This window comes from Mesoplodon mirus, assembly GCF_964341445.2.
Source record: "Mesoplodon mirus genome assembly, chromosome: 2".
NCBI classification, from domain to species: domain Eukaryota; kingdom Metazoa; phylum Chordata; class Mammalia; order Artiodactyla; family Ziphiidae; genus Mesoplodon; species Mesoplodon mirus.
Genome location: NC_138977.1, coordinates 33,788,507 through 33,806,471, shown reverse-complemented (window position 1 = coordinate 33,806,471; position 17,965 = coordinate 33,788,507). Strand labels below are relative to the sequence as shown.

General features: G+C 44.0%; 1 protein-coding gene across 4 annotated transcripts in view; it reads left to right on the top strand.

The window, feature by feature from the left end:
• GUCY1A1 (guanylate cyclase 1 soluble subunit alpha 1) overlaps positions 1 to 17,965 on the top strand; it is a 59,991-nt gene that overhangs the window by 17,572 nt on the left and 24,454 nt on the right. For all 4 annotated transcript variants that reach the window (XM_082644996.1, XM_082644995.1, XM_082644998.1 and 1 more), the window contains exon 2: positions 13,369 to 13,761. In XM_082644996.1, coding sequence (XP_082501122.1) covers positions 13,501 to 13,761 — 261 coding nt within the window. In that variant the 5' untranslated portion in view covers positions 13,369 to 13,500. The remainder of the gene's footprint in view (positions 1 to 13,368; positions 13,762 to 17,965) is intronic.

The following is a 17,965-nucleotide window of genomic DNA, read 5'->3' as shown; positions in this document are numbered from 1 at the left end:
TGAGGAGGTGACCAGAGTGTGTGGAGTGATCACGTGGCCTCAGCTGCTGAGCGAGCTCTGTCCCTCAGGAGCTTTGGGGTTTGGGCCAAGTCACGAGAATCTGGATTTCTGTTCCGCCGTCTGCGAGTGGGAAGGACTGCAGTTAACAGCCTCTAAGGTCTCCTCAAGTTCTGAACTTGTATCTTGTAAGTGCCTGTGTCCTTATGTTGACTTTTGTGTAAAAGATACTGAAACACAGGAGACACATTGTTTGTGTTCGCTGTGAACAGGAAAGTTTCTTCGGACCCTCCCTGTTTTCAGTTAGTCAGAGATGAGAAGGCCTTAAAACATTGTAGTTGTGGTTTTGGGTTTAATGGGAAAGAACTTGCTCTCTCAACATGCCCCTTGGGGTGTCCAGACACACACCTGCAAATCCGTGTTCAGAAGCCAGGTGTCATTTTTGGTAATGATTCCTTCTGAACTGATCCTAATGTAGAAACTCATAAAGAAGTGAATTTCTGTTGGAATTTGCTGCATTTCTTCGGCTGGCCTGGTTCCAGCATAAGCTTCAAGGACCGTGTCTCAGTGTCAGTGACAGAAGGCCATTTTCTGTCTCAAGAATCAGAAAGAGCTGAACGGAAAAGGCCCGTGACTGCCCGGCAGCCTCTAACCAGTCAGTGACCTGTGTACCCCACTCCCCCGGAGCTGCCGGAGAAACCTCTCTCCCCCCGCCGGAGGTCTCCAGGACGGGAGCCTTGGGTGAATCACAGAAGAGGGAAGATCTAACTCAAAAAATCTAACTCTCTTCTGTGTCAACATTACTCTAATCCAGCTCTGGTTTTTTTTTCACCTTTATTAGCCTTTTCCCTAGGATTTTAAAGGAAAACTTCTCAGAAAAATATGCTTTCCCATAATTTATTCCTCTCCTTTACAATAAAGATGCTTTAAGTGTGTCAGAGGCAACCACAACCTTTCTAGTTGTCTTTTTTTTTTTATAAATTTATTTTTGGCTGCGTTGGGTCTTCATTGCGGTGCGCGGGCTTCTCATCGCGGTGGCTTCTCTTGTTGCGGAGCACAGGCTCTAGGCGCGTGGGCTTCAGTAGTTGTGGCTCACAGGTTCTAGAGTGAAGGCTCAGAAGTTGTGGCGCACGGGCTTAGTTGCTCCGCGGCACGTAGGATCTTCCCAGACCAGGGCTCGAACCCGTGTTCCCTGCATTGGCAGGCAGATTCTTAACCACTACGCCACCAGGGCAGCCCCTCTAGTTGTCTTCTGATTCTACTTTGATTCCTAAAACCAAAGAGGCTCAAAGTGACATTTTGCACAATGGGGTCTCCTTAGAGTTCACGGGGGTCCCGAGAGGGCCCCTCCCACCTGCGTTTCCGGGATGTCTTCATTCCCTCGGTCCCAGGCCCAAAAGTCTGACCTTCCATTTTAGCAGATAAATTTAACCTTTGTTTTCCCTGACTGTATGTACTGCCAGAACAATTTGAGTAGTAATCACTATGGTATATAAAAGTCCCCCATTTTTCAAAGTCACCCCAGAGCATTGGCTTTATAACCAGATGGGCCTGGGTTCACCTCCTGTTTCTGCCACGACCAAGGACAAGTTCCTTAATCTACATTTTAGATTCTTGTTGTGTAACATAGACACACTCGCTCCCCATCAGATGGTTGTGAAGATTCAATGAGATAATGTATATGATGTCTATAAGGTCAGCAGACTGAATCTATAAAGGACCAGACAGTAACTATTTTAGGCTTTGCTGGCCTTGGGGTCTCTGTTGCAATTACTCAGCTCTGCCACTGTTGTTCCAAAGCAGCAGCCTTAGGCCACAGGTAAATGGATGATGCTTGTAAACATTGAAAAGCCCTGTTTTCCTCCTTTCATCAGTACTTCACTTCCGACAGCAACTGTGTGTGTTTCCTCCCCAAGAAATTCCCGACACCAGCTGGGCGTCCTACAGTTTCATTCAGTTCTGAGACCGTATCCCATGGATTAAGGGTTCAGCCCCACAAGGCCGCCCCAACTTCAGAGCCTAATCACAAATTCATGCCCACAACCAGCTCTAAATGGAAGCTTCCCACGGCCCACCCCTTGGGTTCCATATTATGCTAGAGGAGATCACAGAATTCAGGAAACAGCTTGCTTACTGTATTACCTGTTGATTATAAACGGATACAATTCAAGAGCGGCCAGATGGAAGAGACGCACAGGGCAGGTGTGGGGAAGGACCCGGAGCTTCCATGAGCTCTGGGTGCATCATCCTTCTACACCTCCACGTGTTCCCCAGCCCAGAGCTCACCCCTGCGCTTGGGGTTTTCTGTGGAGGCTTCGTTATGTAGGCATGATTGTTTAACTCATTGCCCATTAGTGATTAACTCAACCTCCAACCCCCCTGCCCGCCCCGGAGAGATCTGGGAGGGATGCAAAGTTCCAACCTTCTAATCTCAGGTTGGCTTCCCTGGCAAGGAGGCTCCTTCCTAGGCTGCCCAGGGGCCTCTAGCCACCAGCTACCTGGTTTGCGTAAAATACACCATCACTCTGGGGATTCCAAGGGTTTGGGGAGCTGGGTGCCAGGAAACAGAAAAGGGCGAGAGTGGGCAGAGACCAGCTATATGTTTCTTATTATGGCACAACATGGCTGTGTTCCAGTGAAGCTGTATTTGTGGACACTGCAATTTGAATTTCATTTCTTGCTTGTTTATCATGAGACATTCTTTTGGCTTGCCTCCATTACATAATGTGAAGACCATTCTCAGCACAAAGGCTGGACGAAACCGGGTAGTAGGCTGGACCTGACCCACAGGCCAACCCCGTGAGTGCCCAGTGGCCTGCTCAGGGCTGGCTTAGCTTCGTCTGACCCTCCCGTTGGCTCACCACCCGCGCCTCCATTGCCATGCATTTCTTTGGGTCTCCTTGGTTTTCTCTTTGTTGGTGCCTGTGTGGCCAGGCGTACGCATCTTAATTGATTTGTTCTTGGTGAGGCTGGGAAGGTTCTGTCTCCAGCAATGCTCACAGATCTTAAGTTTTTATGACTCTGTTAGTTTGTGGTCTTTCTTCTCAAGGATCTTGGGAAAAGTTCCAAGGGCTGGATTAGAAGAATCCAGAGTCATTGTTGTGTCTTCTTCCATAATCTTCCTTCCAAATATGACAGGTTAGAGCCCAGATGATTTGACTTTCTTCCACCATAGAGTGAATTCTGTGCTCGTAAGGTCACCCTTCCTTCCCATCAAGGAGAAGCCACCTTAATGCCTCCTCGTTGTTCAAAATGTTAAGTCAGATGCTCCACAGATATGACAGTCAATCCCAGAATGTACTATACTCTTGTCACAAACCCTGTTTTAGTCAGTCGCTGGGTGAGGTACCTTGATTTCACAAATATCTTAAAATTAACATTCCAATAAGTGTCTCACCTCTCCCTCCTCATCACCTAAACCTTTCTACAAAGTAAGTCAACTTTGAGAAGGTAAGTAGATAAAAGGGTTAACACCGAATCAATTTTGAGAACAGGTAACTTATCAAAGTAATGATAGGAGAAAAAATATTTTTATAACAAATACTAATCATTTGTCAATCTAGTGTTCTAGGAAAAGAAAATCAGATACCATGGAATTTCTATTTTACCTTGGTTGTTATGAGTTTACTTTGTTTAAAAAATTTCCACATTGGGAATAATGTGTATTTATTGAAAATAATATGCACTCCAATGACATAATATTTGCTCGATTGATATAACGAGTTTGGTTTAATGAGTAGAAAAAGAGATTTAAAATCTAGCATAGTTCTTCAATGCTTATTCTAATATTTTATGAAAGAAATTTGGCATGCAACTTATTAGCTAATAGAATTACATAAGATGAAACCAAAATAGCATCTTAGTGCCCTGGGCTGTGCTGTAAACCCTATTATTTTGTAATTCAATAAAAGGAGCCCTAACTATTGATATAGATAACAACTTTCTTGGTATGCAGTAGTGTTCTTCAAGTGGAGAATGATTTTTATATTTGTGGGACACCAAGCACCTGATATAAATCAGAGTTCCCTTAGCTTTGAAAAGTGAAGAGAAAAAATATCATAGCTTGAAAATATTACCTGTCTTTCTGAGAAGATAGAATACACCTGTCAATCATTTATTTAGTGACCTTCTGTGTGATTGTTCTGTGGAAGGCCTTTACATATATTTTCTCTGATCCTTCGTATATCCCTGTTTCATACCATTTTACCAGTGAGGTAACAGAAGCTCAATGAAGTTAAGAAAATGGTTCAGTGTCACACTACTGCTGAGAAGGAAATGTGCTGGTTGACATTTATTCAGCACATACTGTGCTAGGTGCTTTCCTAAGTACTTTATATGTATCGACGTTTCCCTTCACAACACATGGATGAAATCGTTGTTATTAGGATCCCTATTTCCACATGGAGAAAGTGGAGGTGAAGTTAGGCTAAGAATTTGACTCAAGTCACAGAGCTGGTAGAGGGTAGAGGAAGAGGCAAAGGCAGAGCCTCTGGTCCCGGAGCCTCACTCAACTCCTCACATGGGGTCCATTTGGAAAGATTGATCAGGGTATACTACCTAAGTCAGAACGAGATCTGTAGAGTCTTAGAGAATGTGACTTTTGTGGGTTTTCTCCCATGTAGTTAACTGGGCTTTTCAACTTACCTGTTATTTATTTATTTATTTATTTTTTGGCTGCACAGCTTGGGGGATCTTAGTTTCCCAACCAGGGATTGAACCTGGGCCCTGGGCAGTGAAAGTGCCAAGTTCTACCCACTGGACCACCAGGGAATTCCCGCCTTACTTGTAAATTTCAATCAAACATTGTTGAGAATACAGGCACTTCTTATACAACATAACTTCCTAAAAGACTGTGTGTTGCAAAACTACACACTAAAAATAAAAGGATTTATGGGAAGAAAATATGTTGGGGTGAAACCAGTCAGCACTTATGGACCCTAACAAAAGGTATAACAGTCCTAACAAATATACAAGCTTAGTTAAAAAGACAAGCTGAATTCTGATGAATACCGCGCTACAGTAGTTATAGGACTGATTTAAGGGAAAAAAAGGTAGCTTGATTGGAAGGGACTATATTATAGGAAAGCACAGAGCCTGCTGAGCTATAGAGACAAGGAACCCATGAAGGAAACTCTATAACAGGTTTTTCCAAGACAGGGCGTGTGTTCAGACTGAGCTGAGGGGACCTGCAGGGTGTCTTCAAATGTGACCGCTACTTTACTCTGACATTATTCCCCTATTTATTAGTATGAGCCAAACCACAATGCAGAAATACACAGTGTTTATCTGCAAATAGATGAAAACAAGATGGCTTTTTATAGAGTAAAAAGGCCTTACTCGTTTCCCTTAACCCTTTTCATAATAATAATCACTATATTTTCTGTAAATGTTTTTATTTTTATTTAATTTTATTTATTTTTGGCCTCATTGGGTCTTCGTTGCTGTGCGCGGGCTTCTCATTGCGGTGGCTTCTCTTGTTGCTCTAGAGTGCAGGCTCAGTAGTTGTGCCACGCAGGCTCAGTAGCTGTGGCTCACAGGCTCTAGAGCGCAGGCTCAGTAGTTGTGGCTCATGGGCTTAGTTGTTCCGCGGCATGTGGTATCGTCCCAGACCAGGGCTCGAACCCGTGTACCTTGCATTGGCAGGCGGATTCTTAACCACTGCGCCACCAGGGAAGCCCCTGTAAATGTATTTTTAAATGACTATGTCTTTGTAAGGAACTATTTGAGCAGTATAACTATGATAGGGATTAGAGGAATAGCTGGAGATTATTTCATGTGTTTGAGGAACAAAATATCGAAACGTTTATCTGATTTCCTCATGACCTGCCATAAGTGGGAATGATATTTAATTTGAAGAGATAGTAACTGTACGCATTCAGATTTCAGTGGTGATTGTTAAAAGCACAGATATTTAGGATTTATAGTCCCAAAGGTTTTACTCTTTAATTAGTTATAAAGCATCCTGCAGACACTTTGCTGTAACAATTGAGAGTCAAAAAATGATCATTCTTAGAGTTAAAAACCTCCCTACTCTAGAGTGCACTGAACTTCGCTCTTACTTCAAACTTGTCACTGAATTGCCTGCTGAATGCAATAAGAAAGGTATGGATCACAGCCACCTTATTTTCAAGGAAGGATTAATGTAGTGTGTTAAACATAAGTTATGTCCCGTAGTGTAGCTTTAGTGAGGCAGTTGTTTCCAGCAGGGGATGCTGGTATTTTGGGTCCCCAGAAATGAGGTTGCCGTGGACTCTAGAGTTGACCTCTTAGTTTTGGGGAAGGTGACCAGTACTGGCTCTTAGGAACAAAAATATTTAAGAAAAGCACCCTCCACTCTTGCAGAGAGCTAGAGACGCCTTGCACCGGGAGGGTGAGTCCCTGGCCTGGAATCTGAACAGCAATCAGCTTGCCCACGTCTGGGCTTTTGAAGAAGGAAGAATTGCTTCCCTAAAGGGGGTTTCAGTAGGAGAGTTGAAGCATCCAGCTCCCACGAGGGGTTTTGCAATATTGAAAACTGCACATCTGGGCTTAGTGATGGCCTAATGACCAAATCCTGGGAAGTGAACTGCGGACCATTTTGGTGGCCGTCCTTGGACCCTGGTCTCCCCTCCGCGGGGCTGGGGTATTGAGAAGGTGAGTCCGGGGCCTGTGGGCTCCCTTTCCTTCATCGCCACGTCCCCCCAGGAGACACAGCCTGTGGGTTCTCTCTCTGAAACACTGCAGGGGTTAATCCACTTTTTATCCTCAGGGTGTCTCGGTAATCCCACCCAGATCGGCCGCCTGTCCAACTCTGACCCATCCTTCATCCTGCATTTCAGATAATCTTTTAAAAATATCCCGGGCTTCCCTGGTGGCGCGGTGGTTGAGAGTCCGCCTGCCGATGCAGGGGACACGGGTTCGTGCCCCGGTCTGGGAAGATCCCACATGCCGCGGAGCGGCTGGGCCCGTGAGCCATGGCCGCTGAGACTGTGCGTCCGGAGCCTGTGCTCCGCAACGGGAGAGGCCGCAACAGTGAGAGGCCCGCGTACCGAAAAAAAAAAAAAAAAAAAAAAAAAGATCCCGATCTCACCTCTTAGTCACTTGGCTGATTGCCCTCAGAAGAGAGGGGTGGCTTACGCAGTGTGGATTACACGCTTGCGTCTGGGCCATCCTGGCCTCCCCGGGAGCTCCCCGACTGCTTGCTCCAGCCGGGCCGGGATTGGTTCAGTTCCCGGAACGTGACTGGGTCCTTCCTGGCCTCCAAGCGCGCTGTTCTCTCTGGGGCTCTCTTCACCTGGCTCCAGCCGGGCCGGGATTGGTTCAGTTCCCGGAACGTGACTGGGTCCGTCCTGGCCTCCAAGCGCGCTGTTCTCTCTGGGGCTCTCTTCACCTGGCTCGTGGCCACTGTTCAGCTCGCTGTCTCTTCCTGCTGGGACTGGGTTTGGATCCCTCGTGTCCCTCCTGGATCACAGTGTGCCTGTCCTTTAATAGCACACATCACACCGGGAACTGTCGTGTCAGGAGGAGTTTTCCTAAAGGAAGCCCTCCTACGTTGCTGGTGGGAGTGTAAGTCGGTGCAGCCACTGTGGAGAACGGTATGGAGGTGCCTTTAAAACTAAAAATAGAGTTGCTGTTATGACCCAACAATCCCACTCCTGGGCATCTATCCGGGGAAAACCATAATTCAAAAAGACACATGCACCCCAGTGTTTGCAGCAGCACTATTTATGGTAACCGGGTCATGGAAGCAACCTAATTATCCATCGACAGAGGAATGGATAAAGAAGATGTACGAATATGCAATGGGATATTACTCAGCCATAAAAAAGAACGGAATGATGCCATTTGCAGCAACATGGATGGACCTAGAGATTATCATACTGAGTGAAGTAAGTCAGACAGAGAAAGACAAATGCTATGTGATATTGCTAATATGTGGAATCGAAAATATGGTACAAATGAACTTATTTACAAAGCAGATACAGACTCACAGACATAGAGAACAGACTTGGGTGACCAAAGGAGAAAAGGGGTGGGGGAGGGATAAATTAGGAGTTACAAAAAAAAAAAAATAGTTTTTCTACTGGATTGTAAGCTCCATGTGGCTGTGATGTCTTTTGTGTGTGGCTCTGCCCTTGCGTCTGGAAGAAGATCCCACACAGTTAGGTCATCCATAAATGCTTGTTGAACAGAATGAAAGTGAACAAATGAAGGAATGAAGTAATGAAGCAGGAAGCAATCCAGGGCATCAAAGAATCCATGGGAGTGGAGGTTATGAAAAGCAAAATGCCAGCGGCAGGGGGAAGTCAGGTGTGTGCAGAGCTTTAACAGGAGCTCATGGTTGAATTTAGCAAGGAGGTTTGGGTGACGTCGTAGAAGCAAAGCCAGGGCCTTGTAGGCACAGGAATAAATCTTGTCTGAGGGGGTGAGCACAGCCCAGGGGCTGTGACCAGAAGGGGAAGCAGAGCGGACTGGGGAGCTGGGAGCAGGGCCTTCGCTGGCCCTCCCTCCGCCCAGCACTGCACAAACTTGGAAGTTCTCACCAGCTTTTCTACTACTTTGTCCTGCTGTCCTGATCTATTGCAGGGGAAAGTTCTATAAATATTGCTTACTGCCAGGTGAAAAGAAACACATTTTAAAGGCCTGATTTTTGGATTTTTATTTAATAAGTTTTCAGCTTTTAAGGAATGAAAACATTGGATTTTCTGACCATGAAGCTGTCTACTTGACGTTTATTTATGAAAATGGTTGCTACAGCTTGGGCCGGGGTTGGCACATTTTATCCTTACTGAGGGAGTTTGTTTTGAAGTTCTCTCTTCTTTCAGCTACTCTTCAAAATCTGGACTTTGGAATTTAATCTTAAAACACTTATATTTCTTGAATCACAGGTTTCAGCATGACTGGGCGCTAAGTCTGGCATTTGACCTGCTGTTGGAAAACAGGCTTTCTGTGTGAGAGAATATGCATAGGGTGCTTTCTTCAGGTTTTTTTTTTCATGTGGTAACAAGGGTTTTGTGCTTCATTCTCTGCTAGAGGTTCATGATGGAGAATCCCATTACCTGCACAGCAAGGCATCCTCATTACTTTTTAAAATTTTTATTGGAGTCTAGTTGCTTTACCATGCTGTGTTAGTTTTAGGTGCACAGCACAGTGAATCAGTCATACACACACATAGATCCACTTTTTCTGCCTCCTGATTATTAATTTGAGGCCAATACATGGGTCTTTATTCTCACCCTAGTGGAGTTAATCACTTACCGGTAAAGGGAGAGAGCAGTCAATGGATTTGGAGGCCGTTTAATCATCAACCCTGGGGATGGCAAGTACCTCTCCGAGTTTCTGAGAATCTCTCTCCCACTGCTTGCCAAGGCCTTGTCACCAAATTTATCACTTTGATTCACTTGTTTTTTCCTTCCCCTGTCATTGCCATCTCTACACCCAGCTCTGTACTGGATTCAGGAACTGACCCAACTGTTTCTGAAGTTGCTGCTAATGTTACACGTAAAAATCGTCATTCGTTCTGTTGAAGAACGTAGTCTGTCTTCCTGGCAAATGCAAGACAGACACGGGTTTCCAAGGTATCAGCACTGGGTGCATCTGTTCATAGTGTAACCTCATCAGCTGAGCAGATGATGGATGCTAATTGCTTGTTGATACATATGTGATTTAATGAGACTAAACACTTAACTGATCTTGAAGTATGCACAACTTGTTTCCTGTCGCTGTTTTTAGTTGTTTTTTTTTTTTTTTTAAAAAAACCATGTTAGTCACATTGGCTGGAAATTAGAGCATTGTGCCATCTCGGAGAAGAAAGAATTTCCAGGAACGTTGACTGGTCAGTTGTATCCTGCTCTAGTGAGATTGAAGAGAAGAAGAGGGTAAAATATCAGGTTTGGGGACAGGGGTTGAAATCCAATTTAAATGAGAAGATTAAGCACAATGGAAGAATTTTCATAAACTACATTATGTCAAACCCCTAGGTCCAATACTAAAATTATAATAGGTACCAGGATAACTTACTTGAGGAAGAAATTCCAGACCTGCATCAGCTCCAACATATAATCTTGTATTTTTTGTGGCCTTCTTTTTTTTTTGAGTGACCTCTTTTCTAGTTATTGTATTATATGTTTACATAACTGAAACCGTGGCATTCAATTAATACTGTTCTTCTTCCTAAAAATTCATATAAAATAATGGTATTATAATTTTTATGAATGAATATTTATTTAATATTATCTACTATACTCTCCTTTATTATCTTCAAGTTCCACAGAACTGGATCCACAGAGGTTCTTTATTTTTAGGGGTGGGATGGGGAAAAGAGGTGAGGAAGTAACTCTGACCCTATAGTCAAAATTATATTTGGATTAAAATGCTTCAGTTAATTTGCTCAGCTTTTTGCAAACAGCAGTCAGCACACTATGGCCTGTGGGCCCAGTGCAGCCTGTTTTTATGGGAACACGTCCATGCCCGGCCCTCTGTGTACCTGCTGTGGCTGCTTTCCTGCCAGCAATGGCAGAATGGAGCCACTGACTGCAAAGCTGAAGTGACCTATGGCCCTTTACAGGAAGGTTTGACCCTGATCTACAGTGTGTGTGAGGACAGGAATTAGTAAACAGTAACAGTTATGTTGAGATACATTAAAGACTGAGAAACAGACACTTGTAGACTTGAATCTTAAACGAAGCCTGGTTGAGAGCCCTAGACCTGTAGGTTTTTCAGAATCCAAGTAACCGTTCCTGCATCACCAGATTACCTTTGGGCCACTCAGCAGCCCGCTGACAGAGACGGTGCCCTCTTCTCTGCCCGCAGAATAAAGTTTCTGCTCCTGAATGAGGAGGATTGTCCTTGGAACCTTCTGAAGATGAGTAAATGACGTGTGATCAGACTTGGGGCTTGACTTTAAGAAACGGAGAGTCACTTATATGTGGAATCTTAAAAAATCATACAAATGAACTTATTTACAAAACAGAAACAGACTCACAGACATAGAAAACAAACTTATGGTTATCAAAGGGGAAAGACGGGGGGCAGGGATAAATTAGGAGTTTGGGATTAACATACACACACTACTGTAGAGATAACCAACAAGGATCAACTGTGTAGCACAGAGAACTCTACTCAATATTTTGTAACAACCTATAAGGGGAAATCATCTGAAAAAATAGGTATATATGTGTATAACTGAGTCACTTTGCTGAAACTAACACAACATTGTAAATCAACTATAGTCCAATATAACATAAAAAATTTTAAAAAGAAAAAGAAGCAGAGAGTCCTGGCAACTTCTTCTGGACAGTCAGCATCCATCATCTTCCTCAAACCTGATAACCCAGTAACACCCCAGGGGCTGTCAGATGTGAATTTAGCTTCCTTATTTGTTCCAGTTTAGGAAGTGAATTGTCCATTGTTGTAAGCTTGTTAGTAACTTATCTATGACAAGTTACAAGCTGATGCTTATACATATTAGGAACATATTGAGAGCACTGAGGGGCATAGAAAAGACAAAAAAATAATCAAACTCCAGTTCCAAAGACCGAAATATAAGATTTTTTTTTTTAGCATCTTTATTGGAGTATGATTGCTTCACAATGGTGTGCTAGTTTCTGCTCTGTACAAAGTGAATCAGCTATACATACACATGCCATAAGATTTGATCCCGGATGATTCAAGTACCACCAGCCAGTGAGCAGGAGAATTATGCTCTTGTTTGCTTTCTAATGTAAACTTAAAAACCATATCTTTAAGATAAACTAATCCTACTGTATAAACTAAGCCTCATTATTTAGAAGCTAGTCTCACTTGGTAAAATATGAGTTTGGGTTCATCTCGAAGGCATTGGCTGTGGAGTCAGATGGACCTACATTTGAACCCTAGTTCTGGCACTTTCTAGCATTTCAAATGGAATGACCTAAACTTTGAGCCTCTGGCCCATTGGAGATAATAATATCTATTCCCAATGGTTGCTGTGTGGCTTAAATGTAAATACAGAGTTCCCAGCCCTGTACCAGGCACTTAGTGGTGTTAAGTAACCATGGGTTCTTTTTCACTCTTTTTTTGTGCTTTTTGATTTTCCAAGTATGGAAATAGTTGGTGGACCCAAGGTAATCAAGATCATTGTATTGGGGTTTTTTTGTTTTTGTTTTTAATAAATTTATTTTCTTTATTTTTATTTTTGGCTGTGTTGGGTCTTCGTTGCTGCTCACGGGCTTTCTCTAGTTGCGGCGAGTAGGGGCTGCTCTTCATTGTGGTGCACGGGCTTCTCATTGCGGTGGCTTCTCTTGTTGCAGAGCATGGGCTCTAGGCGTGCGGGCTCAGTAGTTGTGGCACACGAACTCAGTAGTTGAGGCTCACGGGCTCGGTATCTGTGGCTTGCGAGCTCTAGAGAGCAGGCTCAGTAGTTGTGGCTCATGGGCTTAGTTGCTCCACGGCATGTGGGATCTTACTGGACCAGGGCTTGAACCCGTGTCCCCTGCATTGGCAGGTGGATTCTTAACCACTGCACCACCAGGGAAGCCCGAGATCATTGTACTGTTGATAAGCTGAATTTACAACCACACGGTTCCACTGAAAGGTAACTAATGAGACGTGGGTTGTGAATTGTGTGGAGACTCAGTCAGAGCATCAACAAAAACAAAAGTAAGAGGGAAAGTCGGCCAGAAAGGCCATGCGTGTGACTTCAGGGACCCCTAGGAAGAGAGGCTTTCTTGGTTTACCCCAGTGTTGTCTGGATTCGGATCCAGAGACCCTTGCAAATCCAATGGCATGGACTTAGGAATCAGGAGTTCTTTGAAAAACTATTACGTGTTTTGCATTTTGGTGATATTTTTATGTTATTTTACTATTTATAGAGACAAGTATCTTCTTTGCCAGTAATCATTTCAATTAATTTTTTTCATGTAATTCTTTTCATGTAAAAGTCAGTGTTTCAGATCTAATCACATATACTTGGGCCTCATTATATACATTTTTTTCTTTAGGTACGTTTAGGAGACATTAGACATGCTATTCTGATTTTTCAGAAAAGACAGCACAATGAGAATGTGGCAGCACCAGCAGTGAGTGACATGACATAGACTGAGACTCAGCCTCTGCCATAAAACCCTTGTGTTTCACTCTTGTGGCATCACACAGGACCAAATGGGCTATAAAAATGAGAATCAGTAGTTTGTGCTAAAGACATTTTGGAGAAAATTGCATTCCGTTTGAAAAATATTAAAATACTAAAAGGTAGTACTAGTATACTAGGATGCATACGTATTAAATAAAGATCTTTACCAGATGTTCCATCCATTAATTGACATTTGCACCAGAATTTTTTTTTTTACTTGAAAATGACATAGCACTGTATGGTCTTTGCTTTTTCACACCTGCCTTTCTCTGTTTCCGTAGGAATCCAGAGTCGCCCGTCTTTCTGTTGTGACCTTCTGCTGCCCCTGGACGCTCCAGTCACCAGTGTCGCTGGTCCCGTAGTGGTTTCTGTGGCTCGGTCCCCGTAAGAGCAGCCGCCAGGAGGTGACCACCATGTTTTGTGCGAAGCTGAAGGACCTGCAGATCACGGGCGACTGCCCCTTCTCGCTGCTGGCCCCGGGCCAGGTCCCCAACGAGCCTGCGGGCGAGGCGGCAGGGGGCGGGCCCGCAGCTCCGCCCGAAGGGCAGGGCCTCTGTCCCGGCGACCCCGGGAAGAAGCCGCCGCCCGGAGGGCTTCCTCAGAGAAAGAGCAGCCGCAGCCGCGTCTACCTGCACACTTTGGCAGAGAGTATTTGCAAACTGATTTTCCCGGAGGTGAGTGCCTGGCCTTTTGAGATTTTACTGATATTTTGAAAATGGCAAAAGGATGTTTTCCTAAGGAAATGTGAACACTTGCTTTCTCACTTTCAAGGCTACAGTCGATGTAGACTGTTTTCTGGAAACATTTTAAAACATTTTTTTAAAGCAGTCATTTTCTTGGGCTTCCCTGGTGGCGCAGTGGTTGGGAGTCCACCTGCCGATGCAGGGGACACAGGTTCGTGCCCCGGTCAGGGAAGATTCCACATGCCACGGAGCGGCTGGGCCCGTGAGCCATGGCCGCTGAGCCTGCGTGTCCGGAGCCTGTGGTCCGCAACGGGAGAGGCCACAACAGTGAGAGGCCCGCGTACCCCCCCCCAAAAAAAGCAGTCATTTTCTTAAATTGTGTTTAATCTGAAAATGTTTAAAATCTTTCATGCTTTTCCAAAGCATCCTGCACTCTGACAAGCTTTACGACTTTGGGCCGCTGCTTCACCCTTTGGCCTCAGCATCCATACCTGAAAATGGAAATGCTCACACATAGAGTCTGTGTGGGCATTAGGTGAAATAATCCACAGCTCTCGCCACCCACAAGGACCCATTTTCTACTTATGGATGCCAAGCTAGTTTTTATGGATTCATTAGCTATATTTTTAGAACTGAATTCCTTGAAGCATAACTCATTCCCTGCTGGGTTTTCCTAAGAGCATCATCTGTTCCCTGGCAACTTGCTGAGCTGGGAAGACTGCCACATCCTGCTGGTTGAGTCTGATGTCTCCACTCACCCCAGGCCTGACCTGCTTCCTTGAGTCAGGGTCACGGGCCTGCCCGTGACACCCACCTGCCCTCAGCTCAGACACATCTTGGTGTAGCTCTGTGAGCTGGGCTGCACAGCCTGATGCCGTTTTGAGATGTGGAGCGCAGCCCTTAAGGGAATTCTGGAAAGACCGATGCTGTAAGGTCTCACTTATATGTGGAATCTTAAGAACAAGAAGAACAACTCATAGAAAGTACAGACTGGCAGTTATAAGATAAATGAGCGCTAGGGTGTCACATGCAGCACCATCACTGGACCTGGCACTGCTGTGTGATGTGTAGGAAAGTCGTTAGGCAAATCCTCTGAGTTCTCATCAAATGGAGACTTTGTTTTTCTTTTTTCTTTCTGTTCTTTTTACTGTATCTATACGAGAAGGTGGATGTTAGCTGAACCTATTGTGGTAATTATTTCACACTCTATGTAAATCAGGCCGTCATGCTGTGCCCTGTAAACTTAGACAGTGATGTATGTCAATTAGTTCTCAATAAAACAGGGGGAAAAAGAACTCTGGGGACAGAGCATAGACCAGGTAAAATATCTTTGGAATGGATGGGGCGTGTGGAGGGTTCCTTGCCCCTTGGGGTCAAAGAGAAGAGCTACTGAAAGGCTTCATGGTGTGTCTTCCTCCCTCTGTTGGTGTTCACGGTTTTATATAAATTCGCATCAGCTGGAAGACTGGGGATTGATGTGGTGAAGCTCCAGCTCTCATCATCCATGGATGATTTTTAATTGACTCCACACCACCCTTGTGCCTGTGTGAAGCACTGAAGACTGGTGACTTTTAGGACTGGAAGGGATGTCAGAGAGAAACTTGTTTCACTCCCAAGAGGGACTAGAGAGGCTAAGTGACTTGACCAAAGTCACACAGCTTTGGAAGGATAGAGCAGTTACTGCTGTCAACCATATGGACTCGAGTGACAAAGAAGAGACTTGAATTGAAGCTTGAAGGATGGATACATTCGAATTAGCAGGAAGTGGAGGGAACTTAACGTCAAATATAAAAAAAAACACAGTAGTACTTTGGTTCGTGGCCTTTGAGATGGAAATATTTAATTATTCTCTCCCTGCTCCAGTCACTAGCCAGCCAGCTTTGGCTGGGGTGAGGGATGTAGCCCTTCTCAGGCAGGTGGCTGGCATCACAGTCTGGGAAGCGGTTGGTACTCTCATTTCCAAGGACAGAGCGGGAGGCACAGGGATGAACAGATGGTGAGGTTGGACAGCTGGAGACCTTCCATGCTTTCCCTGGGTCTTGTCATTACCATGTTGGCTTCATTATTCTGTTTGATACACTTTGAGTTCCTACAATAGAAGTCATACACATGTTGGAACCTCTTTTAAAAACATTCTGAACACCAAACATATATGTTCCTGTTTTCCTTTTCTTTACTTAGAAGGATCTGTGTTGTTTGTTCATGAGCTCACAGGAATAATCATCAAGGTTTGACTGCGCTGTCATGTAGCAGGGAAGGCGAGGATGTAGCCCTTCCAAGAGGCAGGAGGGGACCCTTGGCATCAAGGACCAGGACTCTTTTCCCACAACTGAGGCCATTTTCATTAAAACCGGGAACGTCCCAGGGCCGTGTAGTAAACAACCTAGATTACTTCATCCCCTGTCCGAACATCTACGTGTCTTTGATTAAGTAGGACTTTTTTTTTTATTAGTTTCTGCTTTATAACAAAGTGAATCAGTCATACATATACTTCTGTTCCCCCATCCCTTCCGATTTATGGATAACCGATTGTTTTTAAGTGGACAGATTTAATGCTTACTCTACTGTTCAGTTTCAGTTCTATCAGTAACCCAAAGGAAGAGACTCCAAATAGCATTTGATGGCCCCCTAGTCCTTGCTTTCGATAATCAGATTTAATGCCCCAATTATGTTTTATGGGGGGACAAGTATATCCTTAGCAGATTTAGAGTGGGAGATGGCTTTCCAGAGTTGTGGAATCATAGGTTACAGAAGTCTTTTTGCTCATCTAATGCAAACTTTTCATTAGTTTGAAGAAATTGACACATAAAAGGCCACTTGCTTTAAGTAAAAGATAACTGAGGAGACGGAATGCTCTCTGCACCTCATTCCTAATCTTTTGCTCTTTCTGTTACATTGTTAGCTGATTTTTCTTGAATATTCTCCCCAGTAATCCTGTAAGCCCCTCAGGCAGAATGTCTTTAAAGAAATTATGATATGATATTAGCCACAGTTGTAGCAAATCAGAACCCACTTCCTGAACTGAATCAATTGAGGCAGATATACTTATATAAAGTATATCATCCCAAATCCAAGACCTTGTGAGATTAAGAGGGTCTGAGGGCACTCCTGAAGTCTCTAAATGTGCTGCAAAATATTGGGTTGCAAGAGAAAAAAGAGAAGCAGTTTGACAGCATCCTTAAGAGGGAAATATCCTTGGTCTAGAAAATCATTAAAAACTGTAGAAAACACCCCATCCCAGCTCCTGCCATACTTAAAACCTTTCAATGACTTTTCATTGCTCTAACATAAAAATAAACTTTCTTAATATAGCCTCCAGGCCAAAAAAAAACTGTAGAAAAGTTAAAAATCAACTGAAATAGCAACATATCCATAAACCAGACCAATGAAATTCCATTCAGAGTGTTCCCAACAATATTGCACCAAACAGCAGTTGTACCTGAAGTATTAATATATGAGTATCCTCTAGGGCTGTCCTGCAGTGATTGATTCTGTGTCATGAGGCCTGAGGTCTCAGGAAAGTTGAGTCCTGCTCATGGATTTCTTGTGAACTGCATCATGTCAGGGTCTAGGCTCAGGTTGTATTGTAGAAGCCCTAGCACCAAGGTAGGAAACTATGCACCATCAGCCTTTACCAATGCATGTTTTGTCTGAAAAGCTTGTTGGTTTTGTTTTGTCTTGTTTTGAATTTATAACAAGTTTCCAGAGGTGCAGTGGTGGGTGATGAAAGTAGACAGGAAAGCCTGGTAAGCCACAATATCACCAACTTATGCTACTACAGCTTGGCTGGGACTTTGGAACTTTCTTCTTTAGAAAAACAAATTCCTTTTTTTTTAAATTTTATTGGAGTATGGTTGATTTACAATGTTGTGTTAGTTTCAGATATACAGCATAGTGATTCGGTCATCCATATGCATATATCCATTCTTTTTCAGATTCTTTTCCTGTATAGGTCATCACAGAGTAATGAGTAGAATTCCCTGTGCTGTACAGCAGGTCCTAAGTTCTGATCCAACATGGAAAGTCAGGAAGACACCTGTTCCACAAACCCCAGCAATGAGAGTGGGACCATTTCTCCTTTCTTACAATGGCAGCATATATGCTAGGAGGAAAGGACTAGAAAAAGAAGTTCCTGGTGGCAGTGGGAAGGAAATGAAAGACCAGGAAGAATACAGACTGGCAAGGATAAAACCAT